Raw genomic sequence first — 22487 nt, forward strand, 5'->3', positions numbered from 1 at the left:
GGTATCTTCATGTTTTAGAGATTTTCCTGTGACAACTAACACGTTACTCATGTGAAGACTAACTTAACGCCGTGTCTCTGCTGCCCTCCGGTGGTCTGACTCGTCCGCTCGCAGCAGGGACGTGCTCCAGGTGTGCTCCAGGACGCTGTGACGTCACTGTCGGGCGTGGTTACAGGTGCAACAGAGCACATTTCTGACCATGTCCCGCAGCGGTGAAACAGACGGAAACGTTGAGTTAGATGCCACTCATGTCCGTACGGTAAACATCAGGCTACATCCAGCAGCCGGTTAGCTTAGCTTAGCATAAAGACTGGAAACAGCTAGCCCGGCTCAGTCCAAAGGTGACACCGACCAGCAGCTGTTCGTCAGTGAGCTGCATCGTGTTATCTTTATGCTAAGCTAACAGGCTGTAGCTTCATAGTTACCGTACAGACATGATGGTGTCATTCTGATATTTTGGGGAAACACGCTGCTTTGCCTTCCTGAGTAACTCACCTCGACTGTCGGGGTCTTTGAAAGTCGAGCTGCGTTGGTGACGAGTACAGGAGCACTGATTAGTTTCTTCACACCTACAGGATGTGGACGACGCTGATCTGATGAAACATTAATGAAAGCACAACCTGAAAGACTCAGTTAGACAATCTGTTTAATTAGAGAAGAATAGCAAGGAAAGAGCGGCGGTAAAAAAAAATGATGCTGAACTGTTAGTCCTGTTTTTTACTTTTGGAAAAGAGAGAGGGGGGAACATGGTGACAAAGCTCGAAGAGGATGTAAAGTCTGAAGAAAACGTCACTACGTATTTACAATATTAATTCTCGTTTCTGCTCCGGAGACACGCAGGACGCTTCTGCTGAACCAAACCTCGTCCAAGGCTTTTATTAAAGGTGCCATTATTTTAGCAGCGTCTTCCTGTGGAGCATTATTTGGCAGGTTTGGCCTCGATGGGGTTTTCTCCCGTGTCCAGGGTCTTGAGGAGGCGGAACAGACCGGCGGCTTCGCGGATGCGGCTGAACTCGATGCAGAAGGCCTGAACCTCGATGAAGAGGTCCTGCACGTTAATGATCTTGTTTCGGATCAGCGACTGGAGGAAGACGCAGACCAGACGCACCAGACGATTCTGGAAGGAAAAGACCAAAAATTAGAAACAACTCATTTCCACAAACCAGCAGTTAACACGAGCGAGCGACTGCACCGGGTTTAGCTAGGTGGACTTAACCAGGTGCGTCTCCTCTTTGGTCAAACTAAACGTTGAGCCTCAACTTTCTTGAACAAGTTTGCTCCTAACCTCACGTAACTGAGCTGCGTAAACACGATGAACGCCTTCATGAGAATTAGCATAATTAACTACTAACACCATATAATGGCGACGCGTCGTGTTGATGATGGTAAAAAGAAGAACTTTATGAGTTACCGCGTTAATCAGATTGATCTTTTGTTGTCGGACAGTAAAAGTGTAAAAAAAAAACCAAAAACGAATCGTTCTTGTCCAAATAAAGCTGTTGGTTATTTTCACTTAATTAGCTTCAGCTTCTCAGCTTAAAGCCGTGCAGCTGGTTGCTGCTGTGGTCCGCGTTCTCTGCAACACGCTAAAATACCCCGCCGGCCGCCTCGGGGGGTCGGAGCAGCTGCGGCACATCCGCCCGGCCTCCACAGCACCGTCTCTGCCGACACATCAGCTCGCCGAGGCATCCGGCAGATCACACGCCCAGCTGACATCATCATCATTATAATATACAGACAAATCAACCTGCAGCTCGAGATGCTCATATTGATATTAGTGTTACACAACAGCATCGTTAGGCTTTATGAATACATTTAGAATGATATAATAATAATTCAGTTATGTAAGGAACTCAAAATGGCTTCACAGTGATGAAATATACACCGGATCAGAGGAAAACAGTTTGGATAGCAGCAGACGGACTGCGACAGGTCCGGACCGCTCGCACGCTGTGTTCGTGCCGAAGAGGAAATCCAAAGCAGGAGAGAACTGGTGGCTGCGGCGAGTTCTCCGAACGAACGTGTTCGACCGAGCGCTTCTGTTTTAATCTTTAGGTTCGTCAGGAAGTCGATCTCGTGTGAAATCGTTCTGATGCATGACGTACAACAAACGAGCGGGAATATGTGCCGGGAGAATGAACGCAGCAGGAAGATGGTCGCCCAAGCTGACTCTAATAATAATAATAATAATAAAGTGTTGTACTGCACCTGCATGTATTTGTCTTTGATTTGCTCGCAGGTGGAGATGCAGTTGGAGATGTAGAGGTGGATGAACTCCGGAGGCAAATCCACAGCTGTGGTCAGCCTGAGGAAGCAACGAGAGCAGATTTAAGAAACGAAGCCGTCGACACTGAAACACTGAAAGGAGGAGAGTCCTGCCTGAACAAGACCTTTGTTATTAATCACAACACAGACTCGTTGACCTGTCGCTCATCACACGGCCGACATGGAAATTACAACGGTCGTCTTGCCAAATGATCTCAGCTACTTCGTCATCAATTAATCTATTGATAAATGTCACAAATAATAATATAATAAAATGTCGTCAAACGTTTCAAAGCCTAAACTTCTTTCTTTAGTTTGACCAACACACAAAAACCTTTTACTTCACTGCGTCTGTCCGACGGCTTCAGTTACTTTACAGATCACAGTGTTTCATCCCCTTCCTGTCCGGTGGAAACCTCGTATCTCCAGGTGTTTGTGACGAGCTGAAGGATGAAGAGTTTCCTTCACGTGCTGAGGAAACTCCTCCTCCTCCTGAAGCTGAATAAACTCTTTAACCCCCCCTCGGATCAGCTGGGAAACGCATCGTCACAGAGCTGAAAACAGGCTGTTTCTCTGAGCTCAGGAAGACTTTTCAGAGATACGTGGTTTCATCGCTGCAAACACGTGATGATCTTATAGACCATGATGCATTGCTGCAGGTTAAACTGCCCAACAGGATATAAAGCAGTTAAAATGAGCTCAACCTGAAACGTCTGCAGCAGTAAAATGCAACACACACATGAATGCAGCAGGAATATGAATCCAGAAACATCAGATATAATAAACTCTGACAGGAAGCGTTTTACTGCACAGGGACGACTCTCACTGAACACTTTAACTACATTTAGCTGATTATACTTCATACTTTAACTGCAGTGAGGTATTAGTACTTTTGCTGCAGTAAAGGATCACCTGTTGACCACCTCCATGGAGTGCAGCGACATGTCCATGTTAACCAGCACGGAGAAATACTCGGTGATCTGGCTGCTCTGCATCAGCTTCAGCAGCATCTCGATGGCCACCAGCGGGTTGTTCTCCACCAGGTCGGGGAGCTTCGCCGGGGACAGACCGATGTGATAGACCATCTTCGGGTCCTTCTCCAGCTCAGCCAGCAGCTGGAGGGAGACACAGTTAGTTACAGGATGACACTACACTTCCCATCAGCCCCGTGGCCTCCTTACTCCCACTGAACCGCCCTGAAGAGGACGAACAAAACCAGCACGAACGTCTCTGCTAACAGGAATCAGCAGGAACCAATGGGCTCGCAGCTGAGCGCCACAGACAGGAAGTCAGCACTGACACGTTGCTGGCTTTGCTTGTTCACCGTTAGTGTACTAACGGCTCTGCCGCAGTAAAAACGGCGACAGGAACTCACCTGTGACTGCTGCTGGGCCGACAGCGGGCTCTTGAAGGCCTTGGACATGATGCGTTTGATCTCCACGCCGGTGCTGTTCTTCACACACATGGAGCGATCCCACTGGATGCCGTGATCCGGCTCGGTGGGGTTCAGCCACGCCAGCTCGTCCTCGCACACGTGCAGAGGCGGCGGCGGCCGGATGAACTCGGGCCGGAAGTGACCTGAGGACGCAGAGACGTGGACGGGTCGTTAGGGCGCCGTAAGATGACCAGCGGCCGGCTCCCGGTGCACCTCAGATTTATTTTGGTCGCAGATGGCAGGTTTTTTCTGGCCATGTTGGTAACCATGGCAACATTAGCGCCGGGTGGGTAGGTATCATTGTCACGAAAAGTGAAATAGAGAGAGAGAAGTATAATTTTGATGGTGTTTTAAAGAAGAGTAAAGCAATTCTGAACATGCGGCTGCAGAGAGACCCGTCTGTTTTTGGAAGATCGCTACGCTCGAACACGGAGGGCCTCTCGAGACTTATTGATCCAGCAGATTCCCTAAACGTAAATCAGAAAGTGATCAAACAAAATCAAAATAACTTCCATTTTCTCTGGAAAAATAAGCATCATTATATAAGGAAAAATGATATTGTTAAATCTTTAGAAGAAGGCGGCCTGAACGCCACTGATTTCGACCCGATGAACGGCGTTTTAAAATTACGGCGGTCACAAAACTTTATAACTAAATCCAGACGGTTTCTGGTTCAATCTCCTCGCTAACATATTCTCTAGTGTTGGTGGTGTTGAATTTCTTATTAAACGTGACTTTGAATTATCCAAATTACCCATTAATTTGTCTAAGTTTCACGGACAAGTTCTCCAGTACTGGAAATTAATCTATAATCATAATGTTTCGCCCCATGATGCACCTGTATGGAATAACAGGTGTATACAGGTGAACTCTGACTCTTTCCAAACACCGGGCTGAACAGGCTGCTTTTACATTTACTGGACGACATTTACTTCACTATCCAGACTTCATTCACAAATATAATATTATTTGTTCTAATCAACAGTTTCCACGAGTCATCAGTGTGATTATTGGTTCTGTTAAAGGTTTCTGGACGAACACTCTGCTCCCCGACTGCTTCCCTCAACTGTTCAAAACTTTTCCTTTTTAGACAAAAACTGTAACGACGAGTTCTTCAGATCCGTTTCGTCCAACGAATGTTTTCCTTTAAGACGAAATATTACGGAGGGTTTCAGAATATAAAACTGTTCAGCTGTAACTGTTTAACACTTCCTGTCCCACAAAGCTAAAGAGCTTCGTTTCAAACTGTTAAATAATGTTTATCCCGCAGAGAATCTTTACATCCAACATTTAATCCTGAGGACAGCGTTTGTTCCTTTTGTTCAGCGAACTCTGAAACAGACGAGCTTCTCTTTCTCTCGTGTTCATTCAGAGATATTCTGGGATAGTTTCTGTATTTGGGCTCGAAACAACTTTCGATTACAATGATAATTTAATTTAATTAAATTTGGCAGCACTGAACCTTTATTTAATGTTTTTATTCACGATGCGTCATCTTTAAAAGAGTCTTTGAGTGTCTGTAAATCTGAATCTGGCCGTGTGATAATCTGGCAGCTGTTTCTTTGAACCCTGAGACTCTGTAATTACGGCTTTCTTTGTTCTTGGTTTCATTTCTGTTCAAATGTTCGAGCTGCTCTACTCGAAGTATTGAATGTTTCATAAGCCTGTTTGATTTTGAAATAAATATTAAAGGAAAAACAAAAACAAAAAAAAACTCTCATTGGAATGAACAGGCGCCATCTTTGGGCTCTAACAATAATAACAATAATAATAATAAATCGAGGCAGAACGGACGAGACGGAGGAAAGCCCGCGCTGTGTTAGTTATTGATTACTCTCTGTGTCGTCCCGGTCAACATGTGTGTGAAATCTGGAATCGCCCAGTTCGTTCTTAAATTACAGCTAAAAACCTGTTCAGAGCTCGCAGTGACCTTTGACCTTTGGGTCAAACGTGTCACCTGGTCAGCGTCCGACCAGCTGTGGAACACGTCACAGCCTCTGTTCCTGAGTTATGGTGCTGAATAACGGCCAAAAAAGTACATTATGGTGTCACTGTGAAGTTGACCTTTGACCTTTTGGGCAAAAAAAGGGTCATGACTTCATTGTTATCTCGTTCACGGCAACGGGACGGACAACCCTCCGGCGCCGAGTGTTTGGTGGTTATTCAGAACGTAACCCCCCCCTCGTTCTCTCTCTCTCTCTAACTCGTCCTGAAGCCGACCTCTCTCTCTAACGTCGACACGAGTCACAGCCAGAACTTCCTTATCGTGCGTCCGAAGCGCTGACACGTTACAGCTGCGGAGCTGGACCGTCAGGAAGCTCCCTGGAGTAGCGAGCTTTTTGCCACCCGGGACTATCGGAGGAACTAAATTCAGCCCCCGGTTCCTCAAACGCGTCTCGGCCCCCTGGGAAAGTTCGACGCCCTCTAACTTTGTTCTGTTTCCTACGCGAAGCCCCCGCCTTCACATTCAAAAACAGCAGCAGCATCAAAAACACTTACTCTCCAGCGGAGGGCGGGGCCCCGTGACCAGAGACTCTATGATCTGATTGGCCACCGAGCTGTCGAATCCCGAGTTCGATGAGTCTGGATCCGGGTCGTTGAGGATGCTGGGGAAGCTGGCCTTACTCTGAGTGGGCAGCTCCGACTGACGCTCTGCACAACACACACACAAACACCGGCAAGTCAGTACGGAGCTTAAATAATGTCCATTATCCAAACTGAAGACGTTCTTCCCGTTCCTCATATTCTCAGCTACACGTTTGAAGCAGCGGCGTCTTCGGCGGACACTCACCTGCTAGGGCCAGCTGCAGCCCGCTGATGTCTATGGACTGCGGCATGTTGCCCACGTCCATGCAGGACACCTGTCTGGGCGTCTTCTTGAACAGATCCCTGGGCGGCGCCAACATCAGCTGGGACAGGAAGAACTTCTCGGGCTGGGTGATGGGAGGCAGGAAGCCTGGAGAGGTCACGTGACACAAAAACAGACTTATGGGTGGGCAAACGCTGAATCAAGTCACGGTGCTAACACGGTGTCTTAACGGGCACCAAGCGGGTGAAGCGCTCATCCACCCGCAACCACATCAGCTGATTAATGGCCGACACTCTTCTAGCAGCCAGAGCCGGCGGTCTGCAGGTCTTCGCTCCCGCCGGTTCGTCGACCCTGCAGACCGCTGGTCCTGCCGAGCGTGTGGCACACCTGCAGACTTACCTGTTGGTCAGATGACTACTCTCGCTATTGATCTATTAACCGTTTGGTCACAAGTCTCCAAAGCGGACGCCTCTTCAAACGTTCTGTCGCAAAGAAAGTCGACATACAATGAGTTTCGGCTGACAAAAAGTGCAAATCCTCACTTATTAAAGTTAGAAACTCAAAATGTAGCTACACATATAATATTTGTACATGGTATTTTGCCAATAATCATTAAATCTCGTCGTATTTCCACAAAACGTCTGCATAAGGACGATGGCAAAATAAACGTAAGAGCGTCTGCCTCCACACAGATGTCGAGAGCTGAAACCTGAATCGATTAGTCGTCAAGAAACCTGCAACAATTTGGATAATCGATCGTCATTTTCATGCAAAAATGCACAAAACTAACGACTTCCAGCTCCTCCAATGTGGAGTTTTCAGACAAAACAAGTAATTTGTCGACATGAACTTGGAAAAATGTGATTTAAAATAAATATATATATTTTCTGACATTTTGTGGCCCAAATAATCAGCAGATTAACTGAATAATTGCATCCAACCTACATATAATTTCAAAGAAGCTTCCACACTTTATCAGTCAGAAAACACTCATATTGTAAATATCAGTAATAAATGAATATTACAGCAGACTCACTGTGTGTCTGCGTGTTTGTACATATTTCCACATGAACGTAATATTAATTAACTAACTTTGGGTGAATATGTTTCCCTGTATAAATATGATCCTATAACCGCACAGCCGGATGTTTTATTACATGTTGGGAAAGCTGTTTTCAGATTTTAGGCCCTCGCTCAGATTTCCTCCACAATTATTTCTGAAATATTTGACAATAATCACCTTAAAATGACACCTTTCATTGGTCTTCACGTCGGCATCACATGCCTTCCCACAACATGGACTTAACTTTAGGACTTAAAGTCCACACAGAGAGGTGTTGAAGCAGGTGTTAACATTAAACCTGTTGTATCAGACTGCATTTAACTCAGGCCGGACTCTAAGCATCACACACTTTAACATTAGCGTCAGACTGATTATTATGACGCAGTACGTTAAAACTGTTTTCCCCCGGAAGGAAACCTGTCTTGGGCATCACTAAAGTTTTGCATAATAAAGTGTTTTGCACACACACACACACACCTACCGGAGAGCACCTTCTCCTGCTCCTCCCCGGCAGGTGCGGGGTTCAGCAGGTGGGCGAACACGGCGGCGAACGGGTTTGCGGCCAGCGGCTCGGTGCGGTACATCTCCCACAGCAGGTAGAGGGCGGTGAGCCGCTGCGGGGAGCTGGGCAGCAGGTCCGGCTGCTGGAGGAGCATGACCAGCACCGAGCCCACCCTGAAGTGCTCCGCCTTCCCGAAGTAATGGTGGAAGTGGGTGGAGAGGCTCTCGAAGGTGTTGGTGCAAGCCTCCTCGGATATGATGCTCAGCAGGTTGGACAGTTCCTTCGGAGCGAGCGTCATGGCTCACCTCGGTAGTGTTCCGCTCTATTAACACAACTGTCTCTTCGGTTAATGCAGCAAGTGTATCATCTCTGCGATACACCTGCGCGAAGTTAATTCACCTTTCGTAGGAGGCGTAACAACAACAAAAAAACAAAAACAGCTACGGTCTGAAAGTCATCGCACGAGCTCCGAGTCCCGGAGCTCAGTTAGCAACGAGTTAGCTTAGCCTAGCAGCGCCAACTGACAAAAACCGGCGAAGTCATGGCACAAACCGAAGAGTCCGCCCGACAGAATCCACACCGGCCGACTCGGCGACAACATAACAGTCTTACAAAAACCAGCAAGCAGGAACCGAGCTAAATACCCCGGTCTGCCGGAGGGCTGCTAGCACGGAGCTGCTGCTGCTTTAGCCGTTTAAATCCTGATTTGAACCTCTGGCGCAGTGCATTGTGGGTCCCGTAGTTTCGTGCTGCGAGGTCTTACTTCCCTCCTAAACCGGATTCTTGCCTTTAAAAAAAACCCTCACGTTAACACTTTCCGGTAATGTCTGGCGGCGAAACGTTTTTTTGTGTCAGTATTGATGAATCAGAATCCCCTACTTTTAAAGATAAAACTGAGCAGAAAATAACGGCTACTGAACCGGCTAACTAGCTTGTGTGTTTACCCATAAGCCCTTGCGATCTCCCCCCAGTTGCCAGCGCTTCTTCTTCTTCTTTTTTAACGGCGGTTGGCAACCAGCTTAATGGAGCATTACCGCCACCTTCTGTTCTGGAGTGTGGATCAGTCAGTAAAACATAATCTACAATTTCCCAGGGACCGAGGGGGGAAGGAAAGAAACAAAAAAACAAAACAAAACAAACAAACAAACAACCCCAAAAAACAACCCCTACCTTTAGATCCTATAATAAAGCCCAGTACCCCTTAAAAAACCCAACAGTTCTCTCACCTGAGCTCTATCATTCATACTTAATATTGTTTTTAAAGTGAGTTTCTGCACCCATCATCCCTCTGATGTTTCCTACAATGTAGAGTTACATGTTCCACCGATTCCTCTTCCTGCCACTCCTCACACATACCCGTCTGATGTTTCCCCTCCATTTTTAATGTTTTATTCAGAGCACAGTGTCCCAGCCTCAGTCTTGCAGTTGCCAGCACGGATGAAGAAGTTCTAATAATCCGGATCAATACACCAGCGTATCGATTTCATGTTAACGGTCACAGTTTTAATTCAAAATGTTGCTAAACATATAATATTTGGATATGGCATTTTGCCAATAATCATTAAATTAAAATGTTCTTTAATCGATATTGTAAAAACCAATGAGAATGAGTATTTTCTATAGGTAAGTCTGTTTGATCAGTTATTGATCTTGTATTTCCATAAAACGCCTGCATAAGGACGATGGCAAAATAAATGTAAGAGCGTCTGCCTCCACACAGATGTCGAGAGCTGAAACCTGAATCGATTAGTCGTCAAGAAACCTGCAACAATTTGGATAATCGATCGTCATTTTCATGCAAAAACGCACAAAACTAACGACTTCCAGCTCCTCCAATGTGGAGTTTTCAGACAAAACAAGTAATTTGTCAACATGAACTTGGAAAAATGTGATAAAAATGTAATTTTTATTTTTTTTTAACTATTTTCTGACATTTTGTGGCCCAAATAATCAGCAGATTAACTGAATAATTGCATACAACCTACATATAATTTTAAAGAAGCTTCCACACTTTATCAGTCAGAAAACACTCATATTGTAAATATCAGTAATAAATGAATATTACAGCAGACTCACTGTGTGTCTGCGTGTTTGTACATATTTCCACATGAACGTAATATTAATTAATTAACTTTGGGTAAATATGTTTCCCTGTATAAATATGATCCTATAACCGCACAGCCGGATGTTTTATTACATGTTGGGAAAGCTGTTTTCAGATTTTAGGCCCTCGCTCAGATTTCCTCCACAATTATTTCTGAAATATTTGACAATAATCACCTTAAAATGACACCTTTCATTGGTCTTCACGCCGGCATCACATGCCTTCCCACACAGATGTTGTGCTGACGCTGACACCAGCTCTTCTGGCTCTCGTTATGCGAATGAACGGATTGCAGTTTTGATTTTTGTGCCGTGTGTCCGGCTTCTCCCATGAATTCATATAATAAGACAACTTAAAAAAAAAAAAAACCTTTCACCATCAAATCTTCAGACTTTCACAGTGTCTAAAACTAAACTCATAAATCACTGACGAAAACATTCACTATAATTGTACAGAAGAAATCAGAATATTAATAATAATACTAACTAAATAATCCATCTTGTCTTCTTTTCCAGGCTTGTGAGACAGAGGAAACAACCACAGCTGTTTTACATCACTGTGAATTAAACAGTTTTGGACTGCTGGGCGCCAAAACAAGACATCTGAAGACGTCTCCTTGGGCTTTCACTACTTTTCCTGACATTTTGTAAACCGGCCACGCTGCTGCGGTGTGGCTAAACCATGAAACCCCTCGTCCACACCTGCGTGCCGTGTTTGTTTCCACAGTAGACGCTTCAGCAGCTGTCTGGGACTCCCACGCTCCGTGTTAAATAACTTGCTTTAGGACATTTACTGTCAGCTGAAGGCAAATACTGTGGCTGCTTCCTCTTTATTTCCCTCTGTCGGGTCTGCGTTTGTCTCCGACTCTGGTTTCTCATCACGTGTTTCTGTCTACTGGCCGTTGAAGGTCCTCGTCCTGCCAGTGGTCTCACTTTATTCCCCTGATCCGCAGGCGGCGGGAACAAGCCGAGGTGTGCGGAGGAGGAGGAGGAGGAGGAGGAGGAGGAGGAAGAAACAGAAGAAGAAGCAGAAGAATCAGAAGAAGAAGCAGCAGAAGAAGAAGCAGAAGAAGAAACAGAAGAAGAAGAAACAGAAGCAGCAGAAGAAGCAGAAGCAGAAGAAGAAACAGAAGAAGAAGAAGAAGCAGAAGAAGAAACAGAAGCAGAAGAATCAGAAGCAGAAGAAGAAGCAGAAGCAGAAGAAGAAGAAGAAGAAGCAGAAACAGAAGAAGAAGAAGAAGCAGAAGAAGAAGAAGAAGCAGAAGAAGAAACAGAAGAAGAAGAAGAAGAAGAAACAGAAGCAGAAGCAGAAGAAGCAGAAGAAGAAGCAGAAGAAGAAGAAGAAGAAGAAGCAGAAACAGAAGAAGAAGAAGAAGCAGAAGAAGAAGAAGAAGCAGAAGAAGAAGCAGAAGAAGAAGAAGAAGAAGCAGAAGAAGAAACAGAAGAAGAAGAAGAAACAGAAGCAGAAGAAGAAGCAGAAGAAGAAGAAGAAGAAGCAGAAGAAGAAACAGAAGAAGAAGAAGAAACAGAAGAAGAAGAAGAAACAGAAGCAGAAGAAGAAGCAGAAGAAGCAGCAGAAGAAGAAACAGAAGAAACAGAAGAAGAAGAAGAAGCAGAAGAAGAAGCAGAAGAAGAAGAAGAAGAAGCAGAAGAAGAAACAGAAGAAGAAGAAGAAACAGAAGAAGAAGAAGAAACAGAAGCAGAAGAAGAAGCAGAAGAAGCAGCAGAAGAAGAAACAGAAGAAGCAGAAGAAGAAGAAGAAGCAGAAGAAGAAACAGAAGCAGAAGAAGAAGCAGAAGAAGAAGCAGAAGAAGCAGCAGAAGAAGAAGAAGAAGAAGGCTGCGAGCTGGTGAGCATGGATGTAAACGATGCAGGATGAAGAATCGTCTGTTTACAAGAAGACTCCACAGGACTCCTTTAACTCTGGGAAAGTCTTCATGTGTTAAACTGTAACTTTCTCAGCCTGATTGTCCAAACTGTGTGTCCCTCCTCTGCTGCTCTTCCTCACGTTTTCCCCTGTTAAAAAGGTTTTTTTAGGGAGTTTCTCCTGATCTGGATCCAGGTCTAAGGACAGATTGTGATTTGTGATATCGGGCTGTATAAGTAAAATTTAAAATTTTACAAAAACCTCGACACTCAACAACTCCACTTCCTCTGAGGCTTCTGTGGGTTCGATGAAATAAGAGACGGTCACACAGACAGGCTGTTAAAACGTTTACTTGGTAATTTCACTTTTTCTTTCTTACAAAAGAGCGATGTGCTTTTAGTCGTGGTTCACTTTGGAAAGCAGAAAGCTTCTCCAGGAGGACAGTGCAGCCTGACGGGGAGGTTTGCAGCCGGCCGAAGGGTTCAATCGCACGAGCTCTCGGGTTAAAGTGTGTACAAGAATTATTATTATTATCATTATTAACTTTCACGTGTTGGATTCACTTCAGCAACGATAAAAAGGTGGAATAAAAGGCTTTATTCAAAAGGTGAGTCGTGCTAAAATGAGACGTAGAAACCTGAACGGTTTGTACGCAGCTCTGTGCTGATCGGAAACAGGAGATTTGACATTAGATTTGTTACTTTAATGGATTTCTGCACATTTCCAACTTGGAGCTGGTTTTCAGAAACACGATGAGGTCGGAGGTTTGGAGTCTGCGGGGAGAAAGACGAAGCAGGTTCCTGGTGAAGTGCCATTTCACAGATCATCTCATTACCCAGTCCGCGCCGTTTAAAAGGGACGCTGCAGGCTAAACTAAAACCAGAGCACGCCAAAACGTTTAGGAGCCAGCAGACCAGAAACAACCTGAAACCAGAGCGTCGCAAGTTCGATCCAGACCTCACGAATCGCTGCTGGAAAAACAACCGAGCCAATCGGAGCTGGAGAAAGGACGAGGACGTCGGAAAAACGTTGGGACGAGATCTGCGAAGCTCTACAGGCTGTACAGAAATAACTCTTAAATCGACATATTTATTCAATCCACATGACAAATGTTAACTGTTAGCATGCTAACATTAGCTAATTAGCACTAAACACATTTAGTTATTAGGAATCCGTGAATGTCTGAACCACATTTCATGCTAACGTGGCTGAAAATACAGGAAACTGCTCTCTCCACGTTTCTCACGGCAGAATTAATTTGGCACGCTCTGGTTTTTGTGGTAAAATGGCTCTTAAATAACACTGTACAACAAGGAAACACTGTCACACACACACACACACACACACACTGTACGCACTCTCACACACACACCTGCATCCACAACACAACACCTGGATATATGGCACAAGAACATCCACCTCCATCCGAGAGTCCGTCTGGAGTCCAGACACACAGGACGTCTTTTAAAGGGCTCTTACAACCAAAACACCGCAACCTCCAGCTGATCAAACCGAGTAAAGCAAGCCGGTGAAACTAAAAAAACTAAAATACAAACAAAAAGAATATGAAAACATTGTGAATACAAACGTCAGTTATATAATCAGGCATGCAGGCAAACACACTGTAAACAGGTCCAACATGTCCACCAGGCGGTTCGGTCAGATCCACGTCACTACGGGACTACAGGACACGCCGGGGCAGCAAAACCACCACGAATGAAGAGGCTCAGATCACACTTCAGTTCACTGGTGTAGTTTGATATGAACTGATCGATACTTCACTGGACGTCTAAAGGAAGACCTGAACCCGATCTGGTCCCACCAATACAGATCAAAATGAACACATGTAAACAATAACGCTAACTTTTGTTTAGTGATACGTAAATTAATATCAGTGTCTGTGGAATCAGTGTGGAGCAGTAAACGCAGCTGAGGCTGATGGGAGCGTCAGCAGCTCTGCAGGTGTTCAGGTCAGAAACCAAAGTGTCGGACGCGTTAACATGTCGACCTGATGGTGGCGCTAGATGGAAAGTCAGAGGATCAGCAGAGTTATTACAGTTCATCCTGAGGGGAGCGTGAACGATGGAGCACGTTTCATCCAGCAGCTGCTGCTGCTTCAGTCCGGGCCGACGGACCGACCATCACGCTGCTAACGGCGAGACTTAAAGGGGCCCGGTGGAGTTTTCTTGTAAACAAACAAAAGTTCTGTTTACATTCAGTGTTTCTCACAAAACGTTTGCCTCAAAATGTTAAATCTGCATTGTTTAGGCGACATCCGTGTTAGTTAGCATCTTCTTCTTCTCCGCCTTCAGTGGAATAACGTGAAACCGCTGGCAGGAGAATGAATGCGTCGCCCGGGAGTGAAAACGGCGCTCCGTAGCGCTACTAGTGGTCAAAAACTCCACAGGGAACCTTTAATATGACAGGTGTTTTGATGCTTATCTTTGATTCCTCTTCCAAACTAGCGGTTTAGATCGTTAGGTTAGAGTTAATACTTTATTGGCTCGTGTAATGACGCCTTGTAGACGGTGTAAAGATGTACTGAATAGTCTCATGGTCAAAGCTACAGCAATAAGAGGGAAAAAACCTGAACTGTCAACCACAACGTCTTCCTCTGCACTCATCAGACGTGTTTAAGGTCATTTGGTTTCTTTCCTCATCGCCTCTAAACCAACAGCTACTCTTCAGCCAGTAGCAACACACCGAGGCTCACGTTACAGACTTCACAGCAGGGGAGGATGTGTGACGTCGAGGAAGCCGACGACGAAGATTTATGGCTGGAAGCTGCCCGTCACAGCAGGATGGCTTCCACTTCATTCACTGAGTTTGACCGTTATTGTAGATCTTTCTTCTATTGCAGTTTGATTAGTGTAAAGCTTTAGTGTCGTTCTTACTCCTTCCTTCGTTTCATCTGTAATTCTTAATATCTTTTCCTTCACTTTAGTGGCGGATAAGAAGCAGATAAGGCTCTCGAGGAAGTAAGAAGGTTGAGGGTATTAAGGCAAAGGTCAAAGGGACGAGGAGTCGGGAGAGTCGGGTAAGAAATAATAAATAAATAAAAAATCCTACTTATGCACTGACGCCTCTCAGAAACTGGTTTGAACACTAACCTGGTGCTGTAGTGGCTGCAGTGCCACAGTGGCTTTTATATCCCAAACTCAACAAATGAAGTCCTGCTACGGTGCGACAAACCAATCCGAAACACAAACACACACAAACCAGCGTCTAGTAGTTTTTTTTTTTTTTTTACATCATTAAGACGAAAGCCGGTGAGTTTGAGGAGAACGATGATGAGATAAAGAGAGATGAAGAGAAGGAAGAGGGTCTGTTGTATTAAAAAATAAAATGCTGTCACTCTGAGACGTTTTGGGCAGCTAGGAGTGATTTCCTGCTGTAAGGCGTTTGATAAATACAGACCCTGAACTCTCTTCTGTGCAGAAATAAGGAACCGGCGGAGGGCTGGCCGTGTTTACACAGCTTAGTTTCTGGTACAAAACTTAGCCATATTGCTAAAGTTTAAAAATAATCAATACTGTTGGTTTGTAAAAGCTCACGGCAATTTAGTGCAAAAGTAGCTTTTGCATAGCTTCCTTTCTTTGTGTCTTCTTGCTCTGGGATCAGACCCAAAATATGTCATATGACAGTTTCTTCATACTACTTAAAATAATCTCACGTCTTCGCTTCAGGGGAAAGACCGTGAACGCGCTCTGTTGGGGGGGGCGAGGCGAGGCGAGGCGAGGCGAGGAACTACGGAAGCCCAGAGGAGACGCGCTGCAGTGTACAAGCAACTAGTTTCAATGCTTTGTTTTCTTTTGATCACAAAATGATTGATGACCTGAACATAACAAGATTAGTTTTTTCTGCGAGCGTGAAGTTACTTTTCCGTGATCAGAAAAAGTGAAGCTGAAGTTTGGGAACCTTTAATATGACAGGTGTTTTGATGCTTATCTTTGATTCAAAAAGTGCTGAAGTTTGGTGACAAAAATAATTTCACCTTAATCCCGAGAAGCCTGTTTTCACAGCTTCGTCCATCAAGATAAAGTCAGACAAACCGGTCTCACTTTAAATGTCTCGTAGTCCTTTGAACAGTGGCCGTCTCTCTATTTACAGGCTTTTATTGTGGTTCTTTCAGAACTGGACTGCACAGGTGGCTCTTACTACCTGCTGCACCTCCAGCGGCGCCGTGGGCTCAGCTGCAGGGTCGCCGGCCGGGGGCCACCGCTCGTTGGCGTTTCGCTCCTTAAACCCCGGTGCACCTCCCGGTGGTGGAGCAGTGGCGAGGGCGCCCCCCCCTTCTTAGATGGACCCTTCTCCGCTTCCTGGACGAGGTCTTTGGTTGCTCTACAGCGCGCCGCCCCAGCGACACCTACGTCCCGAAGCAGCCGTGGTGTCGATGTCCTGATGAAGCCCCGACGGCCGACTTCCACTGGGGGGACGACGGCGGTCCAGCCTGCACTCAGCTCCCTCCTCCAGGGGGACGGTGAACTCGATGGCAAGAGCGGTCTTGGCAGCACTATGTCTGGCCGGACTGATGTGGTGGGGATCTCTGCAGCTGTGCACCGAGGCCGAACCCTCACGTTCCAGTCCTTGGCTGGAGAGGGGAGTCTTGATAAGCCTCGTGAGCTGGTGTCTCTGGCGCCCGATGAACCGGATGAGGCGGGTTGGTTGTTGTTCGTGACCTGCCTGCAGGTTTCCAATACCAGCTTCCTCAGGACCTGGTCATTCTGCCATACTGTCTGTCTTGCAGCCTGACGGGATAAGTTGGAGGCTAGCATTGGTGGTATCGCAGAGGGGGCAGCTCTCTTCTTTGCAGAGGCAGTGGTGGAGGTTTCGAGGGTCCGCTGGCTTTGATCCTGTATCTCTCCTGGTCTGTCCTCGTCACCTCCACCGCAACCATGGCTTTCATCAATTTGCACTAGAGTTGTACTACACATGTTCTAGGACAGTTTTGTGAAAAAACTGTTTGATGCATTTTTAAATTGTTTGATTTTACGTCCACAGGTTTCCAATACACAGTGAATATGTGTATATGGATATGGGACTGGATGGAGGAGCGTGTCGGTGTTCCAGGAATATCAGAACCATGTTGATGTGACATTATTCTTAACAAGAAAACATTCTGATAGTGCAACGACAGTGACTCCTATTGATATTCTTTGTCTTACTTCTATTTGAGATATTGTTTTTAGTCTATATTTGTTCACATGCAGTCAGACTGTCCCATTAAAGCAGCCGAACCAGCAGTCAGCAGCTCCTGTCTGCAGTGGACCCGTGGACGGACAGACAGCTGTCTCTGGATCACTGTGAGACTGAAGGAAACTTAGAAACAGCAGGATTCTCAGGCAGGTTCTGCAGGCAGAAGGAGCGGCTTTTTACTATGATTTCTGAGCAGATTTAGGGGCATTTAACCACGATGGACATTTTGGATGGATTTACTCCGATAAGTGTAAGTCACGCTGAGTCTAACAGTATATGTTTCATGTCTGTGTGTTCAGATTTGACGGAGTTAGGACTCGGAGAAGAGGGAGTGTGATTTTTTTTTTTGTGTGCAAATTGTAAGGATTAAAAAAAAATAAATAAAAACTTTGCTTTCAAGAAAACAAACTTGTTATGTCGGGATCTTGAAATAACTTTCTTGTGATCACAAGAAAACTAAATTTAAAAACGCACCTTTACTCGTGTCCTCTCTGGACACCTTCACGCCGCACACATCCGGAGGTATTAACTCCACCTCCGGTCAAACCAAATAAACAACATTAAGACGCCTGAAATGCCTCTCAGTCCTCCAACAAGAGAACTTAGTAACACTCAACTTATTTGAAAACATAATATGAACCAGCAAAGAACCTCTAAACGCAAGGCCTTATGGGTAGAAAGTGACGGATGTAGCTCAGAGTCCGAACTGATGCTCACACTCACTCACAGGAGTCAGGGTGACAGAATCTCTGTCCGATAAACTATAATCACAATAAAATATTAGTGAATGCTTTCTGTTCACATGCGCTGATTTGCTTGTGATTGGTTAGTGTGAATCTAAAAAAGGAACCGAAAAACAAAAATGGAGCCGAGTCATCTTTTCCCTTCTGGTTCAGATCCGAGAGACTGAACTGCACCCGAACAGCGAGACAACACGTCCAGAGACAAAGAGGAGCGACTGAACAGACAAGAAAATAAAAACGCTCTTCTTTTCCCCTCAGTCGGCGTAGTGCATGATGGACTCCACGTAGTTTCCAGGGAAGAGGCCGGTGGTCGCGTTCATCACTCCTTCATACCACCCGTCCTCGTTCTTCTTGACGACGTAGATGATCGCTCCTTCCTGGAACGACAACTCGTCCTCCTTGTCGGCCGTGTAGTCGTAGATGGCCACCACTGGAGGGCGACAAACACACCAAAATATTATTATTACTAACAATCCACGACACGTTTTAGATATTTTGCCTTTATTTGATAGTGATAGTAGAGGTGGTGTTTCTCTTAACCACTCAGCTACCGGACGCTCTGACAGTCCACATGTTTAGTCTTTTACTTAGCCAAATATTAAGTCCCGGTCAAAGCAGTACAGCTAAATTAATCCGCGTGTCTTAGCAAAACATGCGGGTGAAGAGTCTTGGTGACGTAGTGACGACTCACAGGGCCACTTGGTGGACTACTGTAGCTGGCAAGCGAACCGTTAACACGCTAGCCAGCCGGGAACACGCTAGCACTAGTCAGTTACAATCTCTCTCTGAGCTAGCGAGCTTGCTAACTGTCAGCTAACTGTTAGTTAGCAAGCTTGTTAGCTTGGTCGCTAAGGGGACAATAAGTTCACAGGGTGTGTTTGTACCATTGACTCCTCTCTCATTGCTGTCAACAAACCAGGAGGAAGTTCAGTACAAGTGGACGGTGACACACAGCTAATGAGCGTCGATAGCTTCCTGCATTTTGGACTAAATTTCGGTTTTAAATGCTGGTGTGACTTAGCCTTTATTGAATTTGCAGCAGCTTTGTTTTTGTGGTTTTAGTGTTATTTTAGTGTAACTTATGGTAATGTTTAAAAGTTTCACTAGTGTACAGAACTCAGCATAATATGTAATAAGTTACAGCCATAGTAAAAACGTTGTTTCTCTAGACTTGAAAACAAACATGAAAAGTACATTCAGCACCAAGTTAACTCGGAGCTTCGTACATCACGGAAACACAGGAAGCTCCGTCTGTTCTCCGCTTTCTGAACTCAAATCTCAACTTAACCTTAAAGTTAAACTGTGTAAACAAACAAAAACAACATGTAATACAAAAATATTTGCAGCAATCAGCTTCCAGCCTGTAGAGATCCAGTATAAAAAGCAGTAAACGTGTGGTGCTTTAACACCAGATTAGAATTTGTTTCTGTAGCGTACCTTTCTCCAGGTAGGTTCTGGGGGCCCACGGTGGGTCTTCTTCAGCGTACGGGTCATTGTACTCCACCACTGCTGAGTCCTCCTCTTCATGTCCATCCTCCAATGGCTGAGGAGTGGGCAGGGGCTCCTCTGGCCCCGACTGGTTCTCGGCAGCTGGATGAGGGGGAGGAGGGGCGTCTGAGACTGGAGGTGGGGTAGATGTGAAAGTAAATTATACATAGAAACACACACACAAACTGTTATACACTGCATAACGCTCTTCTAAAGCAGAGCGTACAAAGTGATGGTGCCACCTGCAGGCAACGAGAGGTACAGCTGCTGAGGTCAGTTTTGAGTTTCTCTTTACAACTGATAAGTAAAAACACCTAAAACCCAGCAGCTCTAAAACAAAGACAACAAACCTGCTGTTGATTTATTGCCTGCAGGTGGTGCAGGTGTTAAAAATGCAGCAGCTAATGTTTTCTTAGCCTGTAGGTGGCAGCACCGACATGTTTGCATCTGCAGTTTGTGCAACAATGACCAAATATTTCTCCCTTGTGGAGAACCTGCAGCCTGAGTTGTGTGTTGAGTGCTTTCACACCTTTAACCTGTTCGGTTCGGTTCAAACGAACTCGAACGAAACGATCTGTTCGTTTGTGGTGTGAAAGCAAAACGGACCGACCGCAGGATTTCATGAAGGTGTTTACGTGATTTTAGCATGAATTTAAAATATAAACTACTATTAAAGGGAACAGTTCACCCCAGAATCAAACACAGGTGTCTCCTCTCACCTGCAGAGCCGTTTATCCAGCTGGAGTGTTTTGATGAAGCAGACGGCTGCATGTTTTGAATGATTTGTTGTGAGCAGTTTCACGTGGGAACTATTTTCTTTCTACCGATAGTTCGATGAAGCTGCTCACAGCAAATCTGTGGATTATCTTGAGTATCCGGGTCCTGATTTCTGGAAAGAAATGTTGCTGCTGAGTTTTTCAAATGTAATTTTTTGGCGTTTGAGCTCCACAAGCCGAGCGCCATGTAGTCCCGTTATATTCAAAAAATGCAGACGTCTCTGCGGCCGATATCTCCAAAACTCTCCGAAACTATCCAGCTGGATAAACAGCTACAGGTGAGAGGAGACTGTCCCTTTAAATCCATCTTCTGGCCGTGAATTGTCGATGAAGTGATCTTATAAACTCTCTGTATAAGCAGAAAGCTCCAAAATAACAAAAACGAAAGCTGGACTTTGGACTTACTGGACTCCTGAACTCGAGCAACGAAACCCATCAGAGGAAGCTGAGGAGTGAACTGGAGGAGGGAGGGGGGCGGGGGGGAGGCTGCCAACACACACAAATCAGAGTTAATTAACATGTTGAGCTTTTTATTCCACTAATAATCAGAATAAGAGTTCAGTTAGGATGAAAATGTCTCTGTGTGCACTGTAAATTCTGGCTGTATCCCAACATTTTCCAGCTTTTTAAAAAGCGTTTAAAGCTTCTTCAGACTGCTGTGGTGCAGGTTAGTGTTGTTTGGCAGTGCGTACCTGGGCTTTGGTTGTAATAGGGGCCACCGTTGACCTGGTTCTGTGTTGCGATTGGCTGTCCGGTCACAGAGGTGGGGCGGCGGTACGGCAGCGACCCCCCCACCTGCGGAGCCTGCTGTCGAGGCTGAGGCCGGTTCATACTGTAGAACTGCGGCACGAAAGGACCTGACGCAGCAGAGAGGGCCGAGGTGAGGCTGCTGTAAATTAGTTTGGTATTCGTAACAACTGTATTTAAATTTAAAAGATTTAATGAAGACCAACAATGAGGCAGAACTAAAACATGTGAGGTTTTTGGCTGGTGCGACTCCTACACTGGATAAAAAACAGAACTAAAACGCTGACAAAAATGAAAAGTTAAAACTCTGGTTTACGTTTGATTCAACGGGGTTTCATCTCAGGTCTCAAGGTGATAAAAACGACCAAATATAAAAGGACGCGTTTCACACAAACTGTATTACTGCAGTGCTGCTGTGTGAAGGCAGCGTGTATCTGACGGAGAACCAAGGGATGGCAGGTGAGCAGTGAACAAACAGCTGCATGTTCTGTGAGTGCAGCTGGGTGAACGTGTCTCAGAGCGAAAGGACGCTGAGACGCTTCTGCCTGCGCAGCTGCTAAAGATAAAAGCGTGTCATCACACCTTTACGAGGTTATGGGAGGTGTGAGCAGAGCAGAATCTGAATCCCTTCTGATCTTTTTAGGTTTAGCCTTCGACATTTGAATGTAACTAAATGTATAAATAATCTAACGAAGATCATCTGAAGGCAGAAACAGCTCTGAGCGGCAGCCGGATTAAAGTTCACAGCTTAAATTATTGATCTGATGTGAGAGACGTTTAATGCGATCTGTTGATCGTTTCACTTGATAAGACTCACCACTCTGTTGGTGTTGGACTGAAAAAACTCACGATTGTGCATTACAGAGCGGCGCTTCTTCCTCTAACAACCCGTCTGTCCGAGTGCAGACAGCGGCCTGCAGAGAGCACGCAGCAAGTTATTTACAGCGTTAATGTTAATCAGAAACACAAGAAGCTGCTACCGGACTGTTCGGCACGCCGAGCTCTGATTAGAAAGAGCGAGGACCGATCAAAGATTGGAGAGGAGGAGCTTCGTTAGCTTCAGAGCTAAAACTGAACAGACTATCGGAACCAGAGCGGCAGCTATTGGCTGATTAATCGATCATCATTTCAGTCCTTTTTTAAGCAAAATGTCAAATATTCTGTGGCTGCAGTTTCTCCAGTGTGAGGATTTACTGCTTTTCTCGGTTTTATATCGTTGTAAACTGAACCTCTCTGGGTTTTGGACTGTTGCTCAGACAAAACGAGACATTTGAAGCGTCAGCTTGGACTCTGAGAAAATAGTTTTTCACTATTTTTTTGTTGACATTTCATAAATTAAAAAAACTAATCACTAATCGATGATGAAAATAATCTAAGACAAGCCTACATTACAGTTGAGAGAACAGATGTCAGCGTTGCCTTCAGGGTTTCTTACAGCGTTTTGTCTTGTGTCCATTTTTACTCTTAAAAAAAGTTAAATGAAACTTTCACCA

General features: G+C 45.2%; 1 protein-coding gene and 1 pseudogene across 1 annotated transcript; both read right to left on the bottom strand.

Moving 5' to 3' along the window:
• Positions 1 to 629: 629 nt before the first annotated feature.
• Positions 630 to 9148, bottom strand: cnot11 (CCR4-NOT transcription complex, subunit 11). The gene is made up of 7 exons (XM_044215857.1): positions 8054 to 9148; positions 6492 to 6656; positions 6200 to 6352; positions 3641 to 3843; positions 3178 to 3380; positions 2209 to 2305; positions 630 to 1117 (listed from the first exon to the last, which is right to left on the bottom strand). The coding sequence occupies exons 1-7, from the start codon at positions 8370 to 8372 to the stop codon at positions 920 to 922; spliced, it is 1338 nt and encodes a 445-aa protein (XP_044071792.1). The 5' UTR covers positions 8373 to 9148; the 3' UTR covers positions 630 to 919.
• Positions 9149 to 12378: 3230 nt separating this feature from the next.
• LOC122885139 overlaps positions 12379 to 22487 on the bottom strand; it is a 34800-nt pseudogene continuing 24691 nt past the window's right edge.

Source organism: Siniperca chuatsi, linkage group LG12 (assembly GCF_020085105.1).
Source record: "Siniperca chuatsi isolate FFG_IHB_CAS linkage group LG12, ASM2008510v1, whole genome shotgun sequence".
Lineage (NCBI taxonomy): Eukaryota > Metazoa > Chordata > Actinopteri > Centrarchiformes > Sinipercidae > Siniperca > Siniperca chuatsi.

Bases quoted from the DNA above. Each gene is read 5' to 3' on its own strand.
- cnot11 (XM_044215857.1), bottom strand. From the start codon at position 8,372: ATGACGCTCGCTCCGAAGGAACTGTCCAACCTGCTGAGCATCATATCC. The intron at 6,657-8,053 runs GTAGGTGTGTGT...TGACCTCTCCAG, and splicing joins GCAGGAGAAGGTGCTCTCCG to GCTTCCTGCCTCCCATCACC. The intron at 6,353-6,491 runs GTGAGTGTCCGC...TGTGTTGTGCAG, and splicing joins GCTGCAGCTGGCCCTAGCAG to AGCGTCAGTCGGAGCTGCCC.